At 38.7% G+C, this 21,269-nt stretch overlaps 1 protein-coding gene across 2 annotated transcripts in view; it reads left to right on the top strand.

The window, feature by feature from the left end:
- The window catches only part of LEKR1 (leucine, glutamate and lysine rich 1), a 195,819-nt gene that overhangs the window by 103,849 nt on the left and 70,701 nt on the right, over nucleotides 1-21,269 (top strand). For both annotated transcript variants that reach the window (XM_081302792.1, XM_081302791.1), the window contains 2 exons: nucleotides 5,068-5,149; nucleotides 21,134-21,211. In XM_081302792.1, coding sequence (XP_081158918.1) covers nucleotides 5,068-5,149; nucleotides 21,134-21,211 — 160 coding nt within the window. The remainder of the gene's footprint in view (nucleotides 1-5,067; nucleotides 5,150-21,133; nucleotides 21,212-21,269) is intronic.

Genomic DNA, 21,269 nt, shown 5'->3' with positions numbered 1-21,269 from the left:
CCTCATCACTTGAGTGAATTACTGGGTGAAAACTGTAGGCAGTGGGGCATGGCTGGAGGGAGCAGGTCACTGGGGGCATGCCCTTGGGAATCTGACTTTCTCTGGCCTCTTCTCTCTGCATCCTGGCTACTATGAGCTGAGCAGCTTTCCTTAGCCATGTCACTTCCAGAATGTGCCTGATCTGGACTGAGACCTCTGAAACCATGAGCCAAAATAAACTTCTCCTCTAAGTTGTTCTTGTCAGGTATTTTGGTGGCAGGGATGAAAAGATAACTAACACAGTGACTTTATAGATTGTTACAGGAAAATATAGGTAAAATGCCCATTTTTACTCTTCCCCAAACAAAGATGACAGCTGTTGACCCCACGGCTGTGTGCAAGAACAGGGTCCACAAGGTGAGAAGTGATGTGCCCCAGGGAAGGGAAAGAGGCTTTATACCAGCCAAGGTAGCTGCAGGCACCTTGAGCTCCCAGCATGCTGTGGCTGCTGCCCTCCTCTTGTATGTGAGGCCACTTAGTCCACTGGAGAGTCCTGGGCACCAGTAACTGCCTTCCAGGCAGGGGAACTGAAATGCTGAAATCACACAAGTGGCAGGAAGAGGAGCCAGGATTGGACATGAGGCAATCTGGCTTTAGAGCCTGTGCACAGCCCTCTGAATTGTCCTGTTCCGGTGTGCTATAGTGTACTTAAAAGAAAAGCAGCTTCAGTTTCTTACTTAAAAGAGTTTCCCCTGGACCTCTGGGTGCTGGTTGCTTTTCCATTTTGCTGCTTGAGTCTTGAATCATTTTCCTCCAAACAGCACTTTGCACCAGTTTTGAATTTTCAGTGTTTATAAGGAAGTTTTAAGCTTGAATAGCTTTCTGCTATAAAGGTTTTATTTATTGTCTTCTCAAACATTATATCAACTTAATATGCCCTCCACATGACAAGGTTTTATATCATCCTATAAAATAGTTAACTATGAGTACCTTTTATATTTGTAGGTTCTAGAAACCTTTTGGAATACCAGGGTTCTCTTAAATGATTAATTACCTCAAATCAGATGCTTGTGGAATGCCATCCGGCAGGCAGCTGGCTTTGTGTGAATAGAGCCCAAGAGCTCTTTTTTTGCTTTGTTCATTTAAAGCCATTTGCTGCTTCTTTACTATCTGTGAAGAACCCAGTCGCATCCTGGCAGACACACTGCTGTGAATTTTGGGTTGTCTCTCTGGGCTCCGCCTTATGGCTGCAGGGTGTTGGAAGCCAGTGCTTCCTTCCTTTCTGTGGGCATTAGGGCCTTTGCAATCCAAGTCATGCTGAATAACAGAAAACTGCAGGTGAACTGTCTCACCACAGAGGACTGCAGCCTCTTCCTCAGGAACAGAGTTGTTCTGAGCTGATGCTTCCATTCTTTTGCTGTGTATCCTAACTGTATTCCTTCATTATTAAGGACAGGAGTGGGGCACTCTGCTTCTGAAAACGAGAGGACCCTGCAAGTCTGCCAGAACCTATGGTAAACCCACAGGATTCTTGTGTTCCATTCAGAACAGGAAAGATATGTCCTATCTTTTTAAAAAATAACTCTTAGCATTTCTTGATTACAAAAAATATATGTAAAAGTTTAAAAAAGAGCCATGAAAATATATTAACTCCTAATTATACACTGGGTACCTATTTATATTATGTACTATTTGTATGAATGTTTGTCATGGTCTCTGCTTATATAAAATGTTTTCTTTGTTGATATTACTTCTGTTTTCTGTTTTTGTCGACTTCACTTGACAGCCTTCAGAGGTTCTTGTTTTTAAAAAATAAAACATGTATTTTACTTTTCCAATTTTTACTCAAAGTTGCTGTAAAATATATGCCAAATAATCTTGAAGGAATTGGCTCTCTACTCATTGGGTTCTATAAATTAAAGACTAAGCATCTGTGTTTGTGTAGAACTGGAGGGGAGAAAGGGAGCTTGGGCAGGTAGGCAGGCAGAATTATACTGGAAGTGCAGTAGCTGTTCTCTTCCTCTTGAGCCAGGGTGGTGTAGTCAGTTCTGTAATGGTGATGCACAGTCCTTTTCAAATGTGAGCCTCAGGATACTTCTCAGTGCTGTAAAAATGAGCTTCAGTTAGCTGCCATTCTTACCATCTAGCTACCATTCTTACCGTCCAACAATTTTCAGGTAGTTGAGAATTAGTTGCAGAAAATTCACATGCCAAACACCATTTCCTTGTGGTTTCTTTTTTTTCTTTTAACTATAGCTACCTTTAGAAATAATATCATATGGGCTCTGAGCCCTGCTTCATCTGGTTTAGGATGTGTCCTGACATTTATAAGATGGCATAGTTGTGTTCTCTGATGTCAGTGCCGTAAATCACGGTGACACCGCCTTTGTTTTAATAGTTTTATTATTCAGACAACATTAATTTCTAAACTTTCAAAACTAACCCTTGAAGTGGGAAATTCTACCAGTTTACTACATATTTTATGTGAGATAATACTTCTCATTTGTCTTATGGATACCATTTTAAATATTCTGGGAATTTGATAACAGATCTGTAGCCACGCTAATCTCACTTTCATGGACAATTATATGCTAGCCCCCTGCAGGTTTTATAGCCAGGAGTGGTTGAATCATTACAGAGATACGGACTTGGGATCCAGTAGACCGAAGTGTGAATCACAGGCTGACATTCTGACAAGCCACGTGGACTTTAATAAGCTGATTAATTTGATCCTTAGAATCCTCATCTGTAAAACCAAAATGTGCACTTGTTCTTCACGGTAGTTGTGACCATGCATGAAAATCATTCAGGGGAGAGCACCATGCTCAGTAAGGGGACCAGCACATGGGGGTAAACACCCACTTCTCCCCGCTTTCCTCAAGAGTATGGTTGGTCGAAATCTGAATCTCTCCAAGCCCTGCATGAGCTGAAGAGCAAGTCAGCACCTAATAGCACATTCACGAAATGCCGTTTTTGAAAGGTTTAACTCAAAAATAAGTTTTCTGTATGTTACTTTTTTCTCCCATATAAAGATATCACTTGGTAAATGATGATATGTGTGCCCTACAGATAGATCTCACTCAAGCCCATAATTGCGTCTCATTTTGAGGGGCTGTCCTGCCAGGATCCTGCAGCAGAGCTGAACATCTTCAGTCCGTTGATGCTGCTCATTCATCCACATGAATCCTGAGTCCCTGAGGCATGGGACTCAGGATGGGGATATTAGCACCTACAGGGCAGTATAAGGGATACAATAATGTTTATGAGAAAATGTTGACCAAAGGATACAGAATTTCAGTTAGGTGGAATAAATTCAAGAGCTCTATTGTGGTACCAATGGTGAATAACAATATGTTGAATTCTTGGAAATCTTAAGAAGTGTTCTCACCACAAGAGAAATGATAAGTATTGGGGTAATGCATACATTAATTGATTCAGTTTAATCACAATGTGTACATATTTCAAAACATCATTTTCTACATGATAAATGCAAATTATTTTTATTTTTCAACTAAGTAATTAGTTAAAAATAAAAATGTGAAAGTACCGGATGAAACTTAAGATTTATACAAATGTCTGGGAAATTCCAAGTAAGACATTTGTTGTTTAGGATGAATTTGTTTTCTGATTTAAGGAACTGGCTCTTTCTTCCTTAAAACAAAGATTAAAAGGCAGGTTGAAGATTTATATAGATAGAAGTTTTATATATTTTTATGACTACACAAAGATTTTAAAGTTTACCATTAAAAATATTAAGGGCTAGGGTTGTAACTAAGTAGTGTGAGGCACTGGGTTCAATTCTCAGCACCACATAAAAATAAATAAATAAAATGTCTATCAATGACTAAAAAAAATGTTAAAAAATATTTAATTGTGTGTGTGTGTGTGTGTATGTGTATGTGTGTGTATATATATATATATATATATATATATATATATATGTAAAATATTAAGGGTGCAGTGATGCACACCTGTAATCCCAATGACTTAGGAGGCCAAGGAAGGAGGATCTTAAGTTCAAGACCAACCTTAGCAACTTAACAAGACCCTATCTCAAAAAATAAAAAGGACTGGGAATAGCTCAGTGGTAGAACTCCCTGAGTTCAATCACAAGTACAAAAAAAAGTTATTAAACAATATATTAGTTGAGCAAATGAAACATAAATTTATAATTCCAGTGTTTTGAATTACTTTTTTTCTGTAGAAACCAGTTGGTCCAGCTATGTATGTTTGTTTTCTACTTTATTCCCAAAAAGGACTGTCACAGGCTGGGTTCAGATCACAGTTGTCACACATGATCTGATGACAGGACTTAGACATGTCAAGCCAGTTCTTTCTGCTTTGGTTTTAGTTCTGCATCTACATGCATTAGACACAAGATTCTTCAATAATCTTCAAATACTGCTTAAATTCCCCATTCTACGACTCAGGAAGCCAATTTCCTGCTGTATTCTCTCAGCTTTGAAAGTCACAAAAAATGCCTGTTAGATGTTACCCTGACCTAACAAATTCTTGACCGTGAGTCTGGTGCACAACTTGTCTGCTTGAGCCCTGCCAGGAGAACTCAGCAGTGCCTCTTGGTTCTGAATCACAAGAGCGCTAAAGCCATCAAGTGTATCAGAAACAAGCCACAGGCAGAAATCCATGTGTCAGCTACATATGTGACCTTTAGGGACATTAGCAAAGTTCACCCCATTGGCTGTTTTCAGATCAGCTTGCCGATGGGGGCAGAATAGGCCAACAAATCAGCTTCCACCAAGATCTGTTATTTCTGTGGGTATTAGTGGGGACAGCCAGACTGTCAGCGGTCACACAGGCTAAGTGAACTAAACACTGTGTTATCCTTTTGGAACTGAGAGTCAACTTTTAAGGAATATGATTTACTCTACAAAAATATCTGAGCATGGACTAGGGCTGTGGCTCAGTGGTAGAGCACTTGCCTGGCATGTGTGAGGCACTGAGTTCGATTCTTAGCACCATGTATAAATAAATGAGTAAAATAAAGGTCCATCAATGTCTAAAAATAGTTTAAAAATTTTTTGGACACTTTCTATGTGCTAATGAGAGAAATACATTGTATCATTTCAGATTTACAGTGTCAAGTAGAGGCCCTTGGGTTAAGACTTCAGAGGACAGTGACGGAGCTGGACAACTGTAAAGAAATGCTCACGTAAGCTGTTAACTATTAAACAGAGTGCAAGACTCCAGTGCTCTGTACATGTGCCACAAAATGAAGAATTTAGAAAGACCCCGGGTATGCTCTGCTCCCTGGGCAGCCCCTCAGCTGTGTGGGTAATAGTACGTTGCTGCTTTCCTTTGCTGTCCTTCTGGTCTAGATTGTACGTATTGAAGGACCTGTAAGTATTTTTTAAAACAGAAAGGGTTTCTTTCCTTCACTAAGAAAGTTATCAGCTGTTTCGTGACCTTTTGGCTAAGATCAAGTATTGAAATTTACCTAGCAATATATTAATGTTTTCCCTGGTTGTTCAGAGGCAAACAATGTGAAATAGTCGCTGAACTTTTTTCTTTATTTTTATACTGTCTATCTATAAGAAGTAGTACTGGAGTTGTTTTGTAACATGGTAGCTTCAAAAAGAAAGCCGAGCAGCTTGGAAATGCTGATGTATTTATATAAATGCAAAATAAAATATTAGACAACAAATGATAAAAATGACCTTGTAAGATATCCAGAGCACTACTGCTTTTAACAATTAATTCTTTTAAGAAATTTTGAAAGTTACTTTGTTGTCTAAACATAGCATATCTATAATTATAAAACTAAAATAGAATGTAAGTAATCTTTGAAATGTAAGTAAATTCTTTTACTTTGTTATATATAATCTGCTAGCTCTGGTTTTCAGTTCCTATAATTTAGAGGGATGAACCTCATAAGAAATACAAATATTTAGAATGCTTAGCAACCAAATGTTTGTGTTGACCATGGGCTACTCCTAAGAACAATGTGTTTAACAAAGTACTGGACACTGTAAGGAGGAACAAATCCCCAAAATGCTCCATCAAATTAATGCATACCTGGATTATTTGTAGCAAAATATGCCGCAGTCTGGCTGGGCACAAATAACCGAGCTGCCACAAAGCCTTGTAGGTTCAAACAGCAACCTTTATTCCCGAACTCTCACCAGCCCTCTACACACACTTCCCGGGAACACACTGCCTCCACTGGGCTCTGTGGCAATTCTCTCAGAACCCCATGAGAACTCAAAGGGAACTCCAAAGTAGTGGGCACTCGAGGCAGCAGGAATCCGCCTTAATCCCAGCAGGAGCCGCCCTATTCCAGGGTCACCTTTAACCATTCCCTCTGGCAAAAATGCCAGGCGTCATTCTGACTAAACTGTGGCTCTCAACAAAAATAGTGTGGTTTTTGAAAGCCAAGAAAAATAAATATTCATGCTGTATAACATGGAGGTTAATAGTCCAGTAAGCCCAGCAGTTCAGCTGGCTGTCTGTGTAGGGTGGCTGGGGTGAAGCCGTGATGGACAGGAGTCTTTGGGGACACCCTACCCTGGGCCCAGGTAGTCAGCTTCTGGGAGATAAGAAACATGACAAACTAGATGGTGGTTGTAAAAGAAAAAAGAAAAGAAAAATCCTTGTTTCCCTCCCTCTGAAAGCAGAAGGGAGGGCTTTGGCCAAGCCGTGGCTCTGGGAAAGCAGCTTCATCAGGCCACAGCTACCGTGTGACATTTGCTTTCTGGAGCTCAAGATGTGAAAAGAGCCCAGTTCAGAAGCAGGGAGGTGGTACTAGCACTGGCCTAAGCTAAAAGGGAATCCGTGGGCACCCCAAGACTCAGCTGGTAGAGTCTTGGAAGTTAGGAGAGAAGCTAAACAGAGAGAAGCCTGCCAATGAGAAGGGTTACAGCTTACGGTTGTTGCATGGAGAGGAAGTTTGCACAGATTTCTTTTTATATACAAGGAGCCATCCCATTTACAATTAACACATTTCTGTGGTAGTTTTGTTAATTATATTGTAAGCATAATTTGTGACATGAGTACTGAGAAATGATGGGGGTCAAGGTAGACTGAAGTTGTGGGAGAAGTACACACCCTCACCAAGCCCAGCAGGCTAATTACCTGCAGATGATCCCGATCCCGTACAGTTGCAAAACTGCTGAACTGTGTTGGTTATAAAACCAGTGATTCCTACTCAAAACAGGCCTTCTTGCAATGGGAAATTAGACAGAGCCCCCATGTTCAGAAAATGTGAACTATGAACGGCAACTTAAAATGCCTCCTGTCCTAGAGACCTTTTCAGTGCCACCTGCCTCCAGCTCATCCATCTACACTATTCACTTTCACTACGAGGATTCAGTTGGGGAGGGTGGGCAATTGGGAGCAGTGCCTGGGACTGCTCAAGTCTCGGGGTGTTCAGAAGCCAGGGGGTTCCCCATAGTCAACTAGTGCTCTTTTATTTACAGGTTGGAGGCAAATTTGTGGCTTGACCATTTTTTAAATGATTGATTTTAAGTAAAAAATAATTCACTCAAAATTGGTAGAGCTTGCTAATAAGTTGGAAAGTTACTGTGCATACTCATACCTCTTTGGACTTCTAGAAATTAGAAAATGCTGTGGCATCTGTTTCCTTTAATTTTTATCCTCATCTTTTATAGAGGACTGGAAGTAGGAATGATTTTTACCTATTCAACTTAGATAATTCTCTTGTTTAAATATTTGGATATACATTTTATAGATTTTGATATAAGACAAAGAAGCAGTTTACACATGGATGAAATTGGTTTTTATTTTTCCCTTTGATATTTTTAAGAAAATATTTTCTATAGGTTATAAAAACATTGTTGTGTATTTGGAATCAGAGATTCTTATCAATTAGGATGCTTTGGGCTCCAAGTAGTTAGTTGATCCAGAGGCTCAGCAGTGTCTCCAAGGATCTTGATTTTCTCTCTTGTCTCCATCCTGCTGCCTTCAGCATTGGCTTCTACCCAAAGCTAGCTCCCTTGTGATCTGCAGGTGACTGCAATTCCAGGTGCCATGTACATACAAGGCCACCAGAGGCAGGACGGGCCTTCTTTTCTGGTATGTCCTTAGAAGCAAGGAGAAAAATTACCCAGAAGCCACCAATTAGACCTCTCCCTACACCCCCTTGGCTAAAACCCTTTACGCACCCTCTCCTAAACGAGTCACTGGTAAGGGGAGCAGGACAACCAAAGTGAGCTCACGTCTGGCAGGCTTGTCCTGAGAGAAAAAACAGGATTGATCCTGAGGGCCAGGGAGAAAGCCGCAGTGAGGGCCAAGCCGCCGCGTGTCAGCTCTGAGGCAGAGCATGAACAGGGCTCTGCCACGTTGATGGCGAGGCTTTCTACAAGTTTTATTTCTAGGAATCATAATATTTAATCAATTAAGGGGAGACCTCCCTGAAATAATGAAAAATGTAAAGACTGAAATTCATTTTTATAGCTTTTAAGTATAGGTATATATGAAGTGTGTCTTTATTATTTTCATGTAGATATTGAAGAAGGACTGTCCTAGATGGTAAGAGATTTTCAGGAGTTCCTGGGAGATGATGCATAGGAAGGGTTGACTCTGTGGAGGAGTAATGGAGAGGAAAGCCACTTGTGAGCTGGTGTCAGTGGACATGTGACAGGCAGGACCTTTCTCGGAATCAGTTTAAGACCAGAAAGTGGAACCTGGTGAATCATGGGCAGTGGTTGTCTGACTCCCATCTGTGGACAAATCCTGGGGAGCTTGTTAAAACCCTGTACTACAGTGTGACCTCGTCCACTCAAGCCCAGAGTCAGATTTCATTTCCAGAGATGCTCCGATTTCACATTTGGGCCTAGAGCATCTCCAAGCAATCACACTTTGGTGAATTCCCATGTGTTCTGATGTAGGAGGTCCACTGACAGCTCCTCTGAACATGTAGGCCAGTGGTCTACAGCAAACCCCTCCAGCCAGCTAGTATGAGCAGCATTCACAGAGGCATCTATAACCTCAGGCTAAAGCAGTGAGTGCAGAAGCTGGAGCCAGGGAGCTGGGGTCCCCGCAGCTCAAGATGAAACTCAGTGCCCACCTCAGATAGCATAACCTGCTCCTTTGTACAACCTCCAGAACAGCCGAGGGTGAAATGAACAGGAAAGCAGACAGAGGCTCTTAAAGCTGGGGTGAACACACGATGAAAAGTTGGTGTGTAAGGAAAAACATACTCCCCACACACCCCCAAATTGGTTAGGGGTTGCACAGGGAAATTTTAATACCTTAGGAAATTGGTAAATAGCAACACAGGGATAACTGATATCCTCCAGAGTATGTCCAGAATTGTAGCCTAAAAGAAAAACTATTAGGAAAAAGAAGCTATTAGGAATTTGAGACATTAAAAAAGATCATAAAAATGACGATCCCCTTTTGTTAAAAGTGTATATGAATGATAACACACATGAGGGCTTAAGTCCCCAGAGTGGACGTTTGGAAGGACTGTAGCAGCACCTCCGGGAGTGAGCAGGAGTGAGCATGGGGTGTGTGTGCAGATTCTTACTTCACCCTGTACACCTACACATTGTGTAGTTTATAGTATAGATATGTTTGTTCTCATGTATGTCATCAAAAGAACAAATTCACTTAAGGTTTTGGATTTTGTCAAGTACTAATGAATATGGTGGTCCCCACCCCTGATCTTTAAGGGGATATATTCCAAAACCTGTGGATGCCTCAAACCATGGGTAGTACCTGACTTCTCGTATAATATATGTGTATGTACATGTTTCCTATATACACATACTGTGATGAAGTTTAATTTATAAAATAGACACAGTGAGAAATTAACAAAAATAACAAATTATAAAATAGAACAACAATCATAGTGACATACTATAACGGGACGTATGGGAATGTGGTCTCTTGATCTTGGAGCATCTTATCATATGCTCCCTTCTGGCGAGATGCCTTGGTGCTGCATGCTAAGATGGAGTACCGCAAATGAGGTATAGGCATGGGGACATGTAGGTGTGGGGACATGGAGCTGTAGACCAATACAGAAGGGTCACTTAGTCACTGGCACTGAGGTGCCAGGACAGTCAACCTGGGGCTGGAAGTGGGCAGCACACACAGCGTGGATGTGCAGAGAAGCAGGTGGTTTGCCCTAGGGCAGGATGAGATGATAATGACATCTCATCATACTACTCAGAACTGTACACGACTTAAAAGTCATGAATGTTCATTTCAGTAGTATTCATTTTAATATTTTCAGACTGTGTTGGGTAATGGAAATTGCAGAAAGCAAAACCACAAAGAAAGAGTGTCTAAAGTGGTGTACTGGATGATTTTCTAACTCAGGAACCTTCATAACCTACTTACACTTGACTTTCATTAACAGCCACTAATTAATTAATGAACTAGTTAATTCTTGCTTAACTAATAATTTGAGCAATAACAAGCTTACAAACACAAACATTATTAATTTGTAAAGCTCTTACTTGACCTCTCAGCGACATCTGACTTGGCCAATCTGTTCTTGGACCATTCTTTGTTTTTGAGATTAAGTATCAAGTTCTGATTTTCTTCTTATCTCTGCTCACTTGTGAGCAATTTTTGTCTGGTAAGCCTAAAGTGGCCTGGTGACATTCCAGTGGCAGTGTATAGATCTACTTTCCACCTGCCCTAACTTTAACAGGCTCATTTCACTTCATTCATTCATTCATTCAATACAGAATGTTATTGATGGCTGACTATGTGCCAGAATGGTTGTGTGCAGTACTATACACTGGATTGGCAGGATCCCAGAGAGCCACTTAGGTAATTTCAGGTAATGCTAAGTGCTGCAGAAAATATAAATAAAATAGTCAGAATGCGAGTTAAGGGAAGGGGTGATGCTGGAAGGACCAAGACAGAAGCCCTGAGCAGAAGGCCTTTTGAGTTAAGCTTTGGAGAACAAAATGGAGCTAGCCATTCTAACATGCCAGCATCTGAGATCAGGAGATCCAGGACTTTTATGAGCTCAAGGAACATGAAGAAGCCCAATTATGATAGAACAGTGGCTCCTGAAGATTTTAATGTCCTAATCCCTAGAATCTTTGTGTTCCTTACATGGCAGAAGGAACTTTGCTAATGTGATTAAATTTAGGATTTTTGAGAAGGGAAGATTAACTTGGATTATGCAGGCACATCCCGAGTAATCACAGGAGTCCTTGCAAATGGGAAGCAGGGCAGGGGCTCAGAGTCATGAAAGTAGTTGTGAGGGCGGAAGGAGAGATTGCAATCATGTGATCTGAAGACTCAGGAAGAGACTAGGAGCCAAGAAATGCAGATGATCGCTTATATTTTGACATATCCTTCTAGTCCATTTTTCTAAGTGTTTAATACTTTTAAGGTAATTGGTCTCATACTTTATGTCCTGTTTTGCAAACTTTTCTACTCAGTGATATATCCTGGATGTTTTTCTATGTCATTATATATTTGTGGATGATCATTAAATACATAGTATTCTTAACCTGGATGAATAATAATTTATTCACTAATTCCTTATCTTAGAATGTGCAAGTACTTCTCTTTCATAAGTTAGTACTTAGAAAATTCATATAGACAAAACTTTTTATTCACTGTTATTTCCTTGGGACAATTTTTGCTAAAATCAAACAGGAATATTTGATTATTGCCCCCCAATAAGATTATACTGATTTATTTATATCAGCAATGTTTGTAAAGACCCATTTTTCCACTCTCTAACCAATATTGAATTTATAACTTTAAAACTTTTTGATAAGAAATTGTACCCTCACATTTATGGCTTCTTTCCTTTGTGACTCACTGAACATGGCCTTTGCCTTCTTGTCTTGTATTTTATAATATATGCATATTTTCTTCCCGAGCTATTTGAAGGTACATCCCACACAACATGGCCCTTACCTCTGCACATTTCAGCATGCCTTTCCTCAGGAAAGTGGAATTTTACATAACCACCATGGAGTCTTCAGTGTCATAAATCAACATGTAGTTCTTTAATCTGCCAAAAATATTTCAGTTTCATCAGTTGAACCAATGATGTCCTCTGTAGCATTTTCTCTTTCAGTGCGTGATCCAGTGTAGGATCTCTTGTATCTCTCTTCAACCTTCTTTATCAAACTGTCTTCCCACAGACTGTGTTTGTCTTTTTATGACCTTGACATTTTTGAAGAATGCAGAACTCCTCATGCTTTTTTAAAATAAAAGTTTTCCTCATTTTTTTATTGGTCTGTTTCCCGTGATTGGATCCGTGTTTCTCAACTAGAAAACCAAATAGGTGGTTTTGGCTCCTTAGCCATCTGGTTCTTCACTGGACAGAGGAGTCACTAACATGCATGGGGACAGGAGTGTGATTACCCCCAACCCAGTGCAGTCAGGTGCATATATGCCCTTCCTACAGGGGAGAGGACTTGGGGTGAGGAAGTTTGAGGGGTCATCAGTGATTTTAGGTGAATGAATGGGTCCAGTGCTCAGACAGTATAGAACATGATTTGGGGGAAATTGAATGGGTCTGGGAAATGGGAAATAGCTTGTGACAGAATCTGTCCAGGTATGGTTTCCTTCCTGAAGATGCACGTTTAGTTAATGAAAACTCAAGGAAAGGATCAGAGGTGATTCTTTTCTTCTTTGGCAGGTCCAGTCTTTAAGTGGAAAAGGCCACCTCAGAATAAAGCCTCTTCCAGCACCTGCTGCTCTCCAAGGGTATTGAATTTAAAATAACCAGCATACAGGGGTGCCATTTTTTGGTGGTATTATTTTCTGAGCCCCAACAGTGGTAATGTGTCTTTCTCAGTGCATCACATCTGAAGGCCTAATAATCATCTTCCCCACTGGTAATTTAGATCTTTGGTCCAAGTATCGCTCAGCTTTTCTAGTATGTAATTAATGATGTGGGAGAAGATAGTTCTTCCCCTTCAGTGAATAACAATTCTAGAAGAAACATTTTAAATGCATGAAAACACTCTATTCATCAAAATTTATTTCTAGATATAAGATCTATTAATGCTTTTTGCCTGATCAGTCCTTACTATAGCCAGTGATTGCTGAATGGTGATTTTCCAGTTTCTAACCATATGCCTCGTGTTAGCTCTCAGTATTTTGCTCCAAGCAGGTGCCTCCTTCTTCCATTCATGTGTCCACTTGTTTTGTAGACTTATTAAATCCTGTTTTTTTATTAAAAAAAAAAAACGAGGGCTGGTGATGTGGCTCAAGCGGTAGCGTGCTCGCCTGGCATGCGTGCGGCCCGGGTTCGATCCTCAGCACCACATACAAACAAAGATGTTGTGTCCGCCAAAAACTAAAATATAAATATAAATATATATATATATATATATATATATATATATATATATATATATATATAAATTCTCTCTCTCTCTCTCTAAAAAAAAATTTAAAAAAAAAGCGGAATGCATTACAATTCTTATTATATGTTTCCAACACAACTTTTCATATCTCTGGTTGTATATAAAGTATGTTAACCTAGTCAACAAATGGACCAAGGACCTGAACAGACACTTCTCAGAAGAGGATATATAATCAATCAACAATATATGAAAAAACGTTCATCATCTCTAGCAATCCTGTTTTTAAGGGTTGATAATTCAGTTCCTTGCTATGTGGCTTTAGTACTGAGATTATCCTAGGAATAGCTAGTGGGAATTTCTTCAAGCTAGCTTCTCTGGTATTGGAACATGGTCCCATATCTTTTTAAAGTATTTTTTTACTTTCTGGCATAACAAGATTTTTTTTTTATTGGTTGTTCAAAACATTACAAAGCTCATGATATATCATCTTTCATACATTTGACTCAATTGGGTTATGAACTCCCATTTTTACCCCAAATACAAATTGTAGTATCACATCGGTTACACATTCACGTTTTTACATAATGGCATATTAGTGACTGTTGTATTCTGCTACCTTTCCTATCCCCTACTATCCCCCCTCCCCTCCCCTCCCATCTTCCCTCTCTACCTCATCTGCTGTTGTTCAATTCTCTGCCTTGTTTCCCCCCCTTTCCCCTCACAACCTCTTATATGTAATTTTGTGTAACATTGAGGGTCTCCTACCATTTCCATATGCTTTCCCTTCTCTCTCCTTTTCTCTCCCCCCACTCGTCTCTGTTTAGTGTTAATCTTTTCCTCATGCTCTTCCTCCCTGTTCTGTTCTTAGTTGCTCTCTTTATATCAAAGAAGACATTTGGCATTTGTTTTTTAAGGATTGGCTAGCTTCGCTTAGCATAATCTGTTCTAATGCCATCCATTTCCCTGCAAATTCTATGATTTTGTCATTTTTTAGTGCTGCGTAATACTCCATTGTGTATAGATGCCACATTTTTTTTATCCATTCATCTATTGAAGGGCATCTAGGTTGGTTCCACAGTCTAGCTATTGTGAATTGTGCCGCTATGATCATTGATGTGGCAGTATCCCTATAGTACGCTCTTTTAAGATCCTCAGGGAATAGTCCGAGAAGGGCGATAGCTGGGTCAAATGGTGGATCCATTCCCAGCTTTCCCAGGAATCTCCATACTGCTTTCCAAATTGGCCTCACCAATTTGCAGTCCCACCAGCAGTGTACAAGTGTACCCTTTTCCCCACATCCTCGCCAGCACTTATTGTTGTTTGACTTCATAATGGCTGCCAGTCTTACTGGAGTGAGATGGTATCTTAGGGTGGTTTTGATTTGCATTTCTCTGACTGCTAGAGATGGTGAGCATTTTTTCATGTACTTGTTGATTGATTGTATGTCATCCTCTGTGAAGTGTCTGTTCAGGTCCTTGGCCCATTTGTTGATTGGGTTATTTGTTATCTTATTGTTTAATTTTTTGAGTTCTTTGTATATTCTGGATATTAGGGCTCTATCTGAAGTGTGAGGGGTAAAAATTTGTTCCCAGGATGTAGGCTCTCTATTTACCTCTCTTATTGTTTCTCTTACTGAGAAAAAACTTTTTAGTTTGAGTAAGTCCCATTTATTGATTCTTGTTATTAACTCTTGTGCTATGGGCGTCCTATTAAGGAATTTGGAGCCCGACCCCACAGTATGTAGATTGTAGCCAACTTTTTCTTCTATCAGATGCAGTGTCTCTGATTTGATTTCAAGCTCCTTGATCCATTTTGAGTTAACTTTTGTGCATGTCCAGAGAAAGGGATTCAGTTTCATTTTGTTGCATATGGATTTCCAATTTTCCCAGCACCATTTGTTGAAGATGCTATCCTTCCTCCATTGCATGCTTTTAGCCCCTTTATCAAATATAAGAAAGTTGTACTTTTGTGGATTGGTTTCTGTGTCCTCTATTCTGTACCATTGGTCCACCTGCCTGTTTTGGTACCAGTACCATGCTGTTTTTGTTACTATTGCTTTGTAGTACAGTTTGAAATCTGGTATCGCTATACCTCCAGATTCACACTTCCTGCTTAGAATTGCTTTTGCTATTCTGGGTCTTTTATTTTTCCATATGAATTTCATGATTGCTTTATCTATTTCTACAAGAAATGCTGTTGGGATTTTGATTGGGATAGCATTGAACTTATAAAGAACTTTTGGTAATATCGCCATTTTGATGATGTTAGTTCTGCCTATCCATGAACAGGGTACATTTTTCCATCTTCTAAGATCTTCTTCTATCTCTCTCTTTAGGGTTCTGTAGTTTTCATTGTATAAATCTTTCACCTCTTTTGTTAGGTTGATTCCCAAGTATCTTATTTTCTTTGAGGATATTGTGAATGGAGTGGTTTTCCTCATTTCCGTTTCAGAAGTTTTGTCGCTGATATACAGGAATGCCATTGATTTATGCGTGTTGATTTTATATCCTGCCACTTTGCTGAATTCATTTATTAACTCTAGCAGTTTCTTTGTAGACCCTTTTGGGTCTGCTAAATATATTATCATGTCATCCACAAATAGCGATAATTTAAGTTCTTCTTTTCCTATTTTTATGCCTTTAATTTCTTTTGTCTGTCTAATTGCTCTGGCTAGTATTTCAAGAACTAAATTGAATAGAAGTGGTGATAGAGGGCATCCCTGTCTTGTTCCAGATTTTAGAGGGAATGCCTTCAGTTTTTCTCCATTTAGGATGACGCTAGCCTGAGGTTTAGCATATATAGCTTTTACCATGTTGAGGTAAGTTCCTGTTATCCCTAGTTTTTCTAGTGTTTTGAACATAAAGGGATGCTGTAGTTTGTCGAATGCTTTTTCTGCGTCTATCGAGATGATCATATGGTTCTTGTCTTTAAGTCTATTGATGTGGTGGATTACATTTATTGATTTCCGTATATTGAACCAGCCTTGCATCCCAGGGATGAATCCTACTTGATCATGATGCACAATTTTTTTGATATGCTTTTATATTCGATTCGCCAGGATTTTATTGAGCATTTTTGCATCCAAGTTCATTAGAGATATTGGTCTGTAGTTTTCTTTCTTTGAAGTGTCTTTGTCTGGTTTTGGGATCAGGGTGATGTTGGCCTCATAGAATGAATTTGGAAGAACTCCTTCTTTTTCTATTCCCTGAAATAGCTTGAAAAGTATTGGTATTAATTCTTCTTTGAAGGTTTTGTAGAACTCCGCTGTATACCCATCTGGTCCAGGGCTTTTCTTGGTTGGTAGTCTTTTGATGGCTTCTTCTATTTCTTCCTTTGTTATTTGTCTGTTTAAATTGTGTGTGTCTTCCTGACTCAATCTGGGCAGATCGTATGACTTAAGAATATTTATTGATATCTTCATTATCTTCTATTTTATTGCAATATAGGGTTTCAAAATACTTTCTAATTATCTTCTGTATTTCTGTAGTTTCTGTTGTGATATTGCCTTTTTCATCCTGTATGTTAGTAATTTGAGTTCTCTCTCTTCTTCTCTTCGTTAGCATGGCTAAGGGCCTCTCGACCTTATTTATTTTTTCAAAGAGCCAACTTTTAGCTTTTTCAATTTTTTCAATTTTTTCAATGGTTTTTTTGGTTTCAATTTCGTTGATTTCTGCTCTAATTTTAATTATTTCTTGTCTTCTACTACATTTGCTGTTGTTTTGCTCTTCCTTTTTGAGGTATAGTGTAAGTTCATTTATTTGTTGGTTTTTTCTTTTTTTGAGGAAAGAACTCCAAGAAATGAATTTCCCTCTTAAAACTGCTTTCATTGTGTCCCATAGATTCTAGTATGTTGTGTCTGTATTGTCATTTGTCTCTAAGAATTTTATCTCCTCCTTTATGTCTTCTGTAACCCATTGATCATTCAGTAACATATTGTTCATTTTCCATGTAATGTAGGATTTTTCCTTCCTTCTTTTATCATTGATTTCCAGTTTCATTCCAGTATGATCAGATATGGTGCATGGTATTATCTCCATGCCTTTATATTTACTAAGAGTTGCCCTATGGCATAATATATGGTCTATCTTTGAGTAGGATCCATGTGCTGCTGAGAAGAACGTGTATCCACTTGATGATGGTTGATATATTCTATATATGTCGGTTAAGTCTAGGTTATTGATTGTGCTATTGAGTTCTATAGTTTCTTTATTCAGCTTTTGTCTAGAGGATCTGTCTAATTGCAAGAGCGGTGTGTTGAAGTCACCCATAATTATTGTGTTGTAGTCTATTTGACTCTTGAACTTGAGGAGAGTTTGTTTTATGAACGTTGCAGCTCCATTGTTTGGTGCATACAAATTGATAATTGTTATGTCTTGTTGGTGGATGGTTCCTTTTAACAGTATATAGTGTCCTTCTTTATCCCTTTTGATTAACTTAGGTTTGAAGTTGATTTTATTCGATATGAGTATGGCCACTCCTGCTTGCTTCCGAGGGCCATGTGAGTGGTATGATTTTTCCCAACCTTTTACCTTTAGCCTGTGTAAGTCTTTTCCTATCATATGAGTCTCCTGAAGGCAGCATATTGTTGGATTTGTTTTTTGATCCAGTTTACTAGCCTATGTCTCTTGATTGGTGAGTTTAGGCCATTAACATTTAAGGTTACAATTGAAATATGATTTGTACTTCCAGTCATGTTTATTTATTTATTTATTTTAGTTTGGCTAGTTTTTACTTTTTGGTTATTTTCCTCCCCCTTTACTGAGATACCTCCCGTTATTAGTTTTGGGCACTATTTTTCAATTCCTCTTCTTATAGTATTTTGCTCAAAATGCTTTGCAGTGCTGGTTTTCTGGCTTCGAATTCTTTTAGCTTTTGTTTATCGTGGAAGATTTTAATTTCATTGTCAAATCTGAAGCTTAATTTTGCTGGATACAGTATTCTTGGTTGGAATCCATTATTTTTCAGTGTTTGAAATACATTGTTCCAGGATCTTCTCGCTTGCAAAGTCTGTGATAAAAAATCAGTCGTTAACCTAATTGGTTTACCCCTGAATGTAATCTGCCTCCTTTCTCTCGTAGCTTTTAATATTCTCTCCTTGTTCTGTATGTTGGCTATCTTCATAATTATATGTCTTGGAGTTGGTCTATTACGGTTTTGAATGTTTGGGGTCCTGTAGGCTTTCAGGATTTGGCAATCCATTCCATCTTTCATCTCTGGAAAGTTTTCTGGAATTATTTCATTTAATAGGTTGTCCATTCCTTTGGTTTGATTCTCTATGCCTTCTTCTATCCTGATGACTCTCAAATTTGGTTTTTTTATGACATCCCATATCTCTTGAATAGATTGCTCGTGGGATTTAAGCATCTTTTCTGTGTTGACTATATTCTTTTCAAGTTGATAAACTTTGTCTTCATTATCTGATGTTCTGGCTTCTACTTGATCTAGTCTATTTGTAATATTCTCGTTTGAGTTTTTAATTTGGTTTATAGTTTCCTGCATTTCTAGGATTACTGTTTGATTGTTTTTTAAGATCTCTATCTCCTGGTAAAGCTCATTCTTTGCCATTTGAATTTGTTTGTTTAATTCATTTTCAAAATATACTTTTATTGCTTGGACTTGCTGTCTCATGTCTTCTCTAATATTCCTTTCCATCTGAGTTAGGTATGCCTTGAGTTCTTTCCCTATCCATGTTTCTGATGCTTCTAGGTCCTCCTGTAGATTTAAGTTGTCCTGCATTGTTTGTACTCCCTTTTTCCCTTGTTTTTTCATGATGTTCACGTTACTTTCCAGCTCTATTGGATTGCTGTGTTTCTGCTCTCTTCTATAGATTTGTTTTGGTTTTGTATATCTCTGTTGTCTCTCCTTTGTGTTGGTAGACTATGCCTGCTAAAGTGGATTCCACTGGGAAGGAATTCCGACGGCGGAGCTCCAGTGATGTCACCTCTCTGCTATGGCGGGCCCCAGGCTCCTTGCCGGGGTGTCCGAATGGGGGGATGGGACTGGACTGTCTCTGGTTGGTTTCAGCTCCCGGTCGCCGGTGGCGGGGTGGACTCCAGCCGCCCAGTCACGCGGGCAGCCGGCGGGCAATCGGTCGCTGGCAGGCGGGCGATCTCTAGCCGCCCAGTCGCGCGATAACAAGATGTTTGAATGTACCTTCCCTGTCCCACCCCTACAATTTTCCATTTTACTGAGTAGTCCTGGCTCTTGAGTGTGTTCCTGTGCTACCTGGCTATGGTGATGGTGTCCTGAGTGTATACACACATCATTTCTATCAAATTGTATGTTTTAAAGATATGCAGTTTGTTTTATGTAAAAGTAGCACCTTAATAGAACCATCTTACAAAAAGGGTACAGTGGAGGAAATAGAATATTTTAAGGCATTAAAATAAAATAAAAATTAAAATATAGTTTGGGGGGCATATAACATCAAAAACAATCAGAGTAATTACCACAAAGTTCATGAGAATGGTTACTTTTAGGGAAGAGGTGGCTGCCTATGATTGGGCCCATTATCATGAAGCGGTGCTAGAGTAGTAGGTAAGGTTTTATTTTTTGGCATGGATAACAGATACCAGAGTGTCTCCTTATAATAATTCACCATATTATATATTTGTTTTATGCAATTTTCTTACAGCTTAATGTATTTTATAATAAAACGTTTAAAAACAAATGAATGCTATATATGTTCATGATGATTTTTATATAATTTTCTAGAAATTAAAATCATATTTCAAGTAGGGTAGACCCATTTATAATCTAATAGATTTTATGACACAGTTTATTAGCTATTTTGAAAATTCAGAAAATGATTCGGCATAGTTAATGAGCAGTCTAAATAAATTTAAACCGAAATGCTAGTCTTTCTTAATGTTTTGATTGTTGCTATAAAACCCAATCATATAAGTTAAAAACAAGTGTTTATTTAAGATTTAAAATTTCCATTTTGTTCTTTTTAATAGTTTTTATTTCTCTGCTGAAATTTCTCATCTTTTCATTAGTTACAGATTTTCCTTTATGTCTTTGAGCAGAGTTATAATTGCTCCTTTAAAGTCTTTGTCTGTTAATTTCAATATCTGAGTCATCACAGAGTCAGTCTATTAACTATTTTTCTCTTTAGAATGAGTCACACTTTTCTGTTTCTTTATATGTTAAGTAATTTTTTACTATAGTCTGGACATTGTGAATATTATAGTGATTCTGGATTCTGTTATATTCCTCCCTCAAAAAATGGTTAGTGGTCGGGTGGTGCTTTCAGTAGCCTGTTCCCTTGGTTTCAAACTACAGCTCTGTCTCTGGGCAGCAGCCCCATCTCATGTCAGCTGTTTTAACTGGGCTGCTTGGAATCTGCTCTGTGCAGAGCTCAGCAGAATTTACATATAGTAAATTCTCCCTCTCTGGAGCCCCCTTCATTTTCCAGCAGCTGTGGTTACTTCAAACACTGTGCTCTGGTTCTTGAGGTCAGAAAGACTGGCATTTTCTACCAGGGTTTTAATTCCACCTGGTGCATCCTAGGCCCTGCCCTGGGACACAGCCTGAGCCTATACTGTCCCCTCATCCCAGTGCCAGCACTCCTCCAGAGTCTGTTCTTAATAGAACCAGTCCTTTCCAGTCCCTTTACCTAGGGGTTCTTTATTCAGATTCTGTTTTGATTAGTTTTGTCCAGAGTTCATTATTTTTATTGAAATATAGACTTGTCTGATAGAAGCTAATTTAGCCATTAGAAAAGTGGATTAAATGCTTATTTCTTTAAAGACATAATAATATGAAGATCTTAAGAAATTCTTTTTGTGGATGAGTAAAAATAATGATAGCGAAAAATGCTTACACTTTATTTGTAACATACTACATTTTAACTATTTTTAAATATTTTATTACTTTAGGAATAAATCTAATGAAGCTGATGAATGTCAAAGAGAGCTAAGGAAACTGAAGTTTGAATCCATTATTTCTGAATCACGGTACACACTGCAAACTTTTAATTGATATTTTTATAATTAAATTTGAAAACATTATTTA

This window comes from Spermophilus citellus (assembly GCF_964194105.1).
Source record: "Spermophilus citellus genome assembly, chromosome: 7".
Lineage (NCBI taxonomy): Eukaryota > Metazoa > Chordata > Mammalia > Rodentia > Sciuridae > Spermophilus > Spermophilus citellus.
The sequence above is the reverse complement of the archived record's forward strand: the minus strand, read 5'-3'. Positions and strand labels throughout refer to the sequence as shown.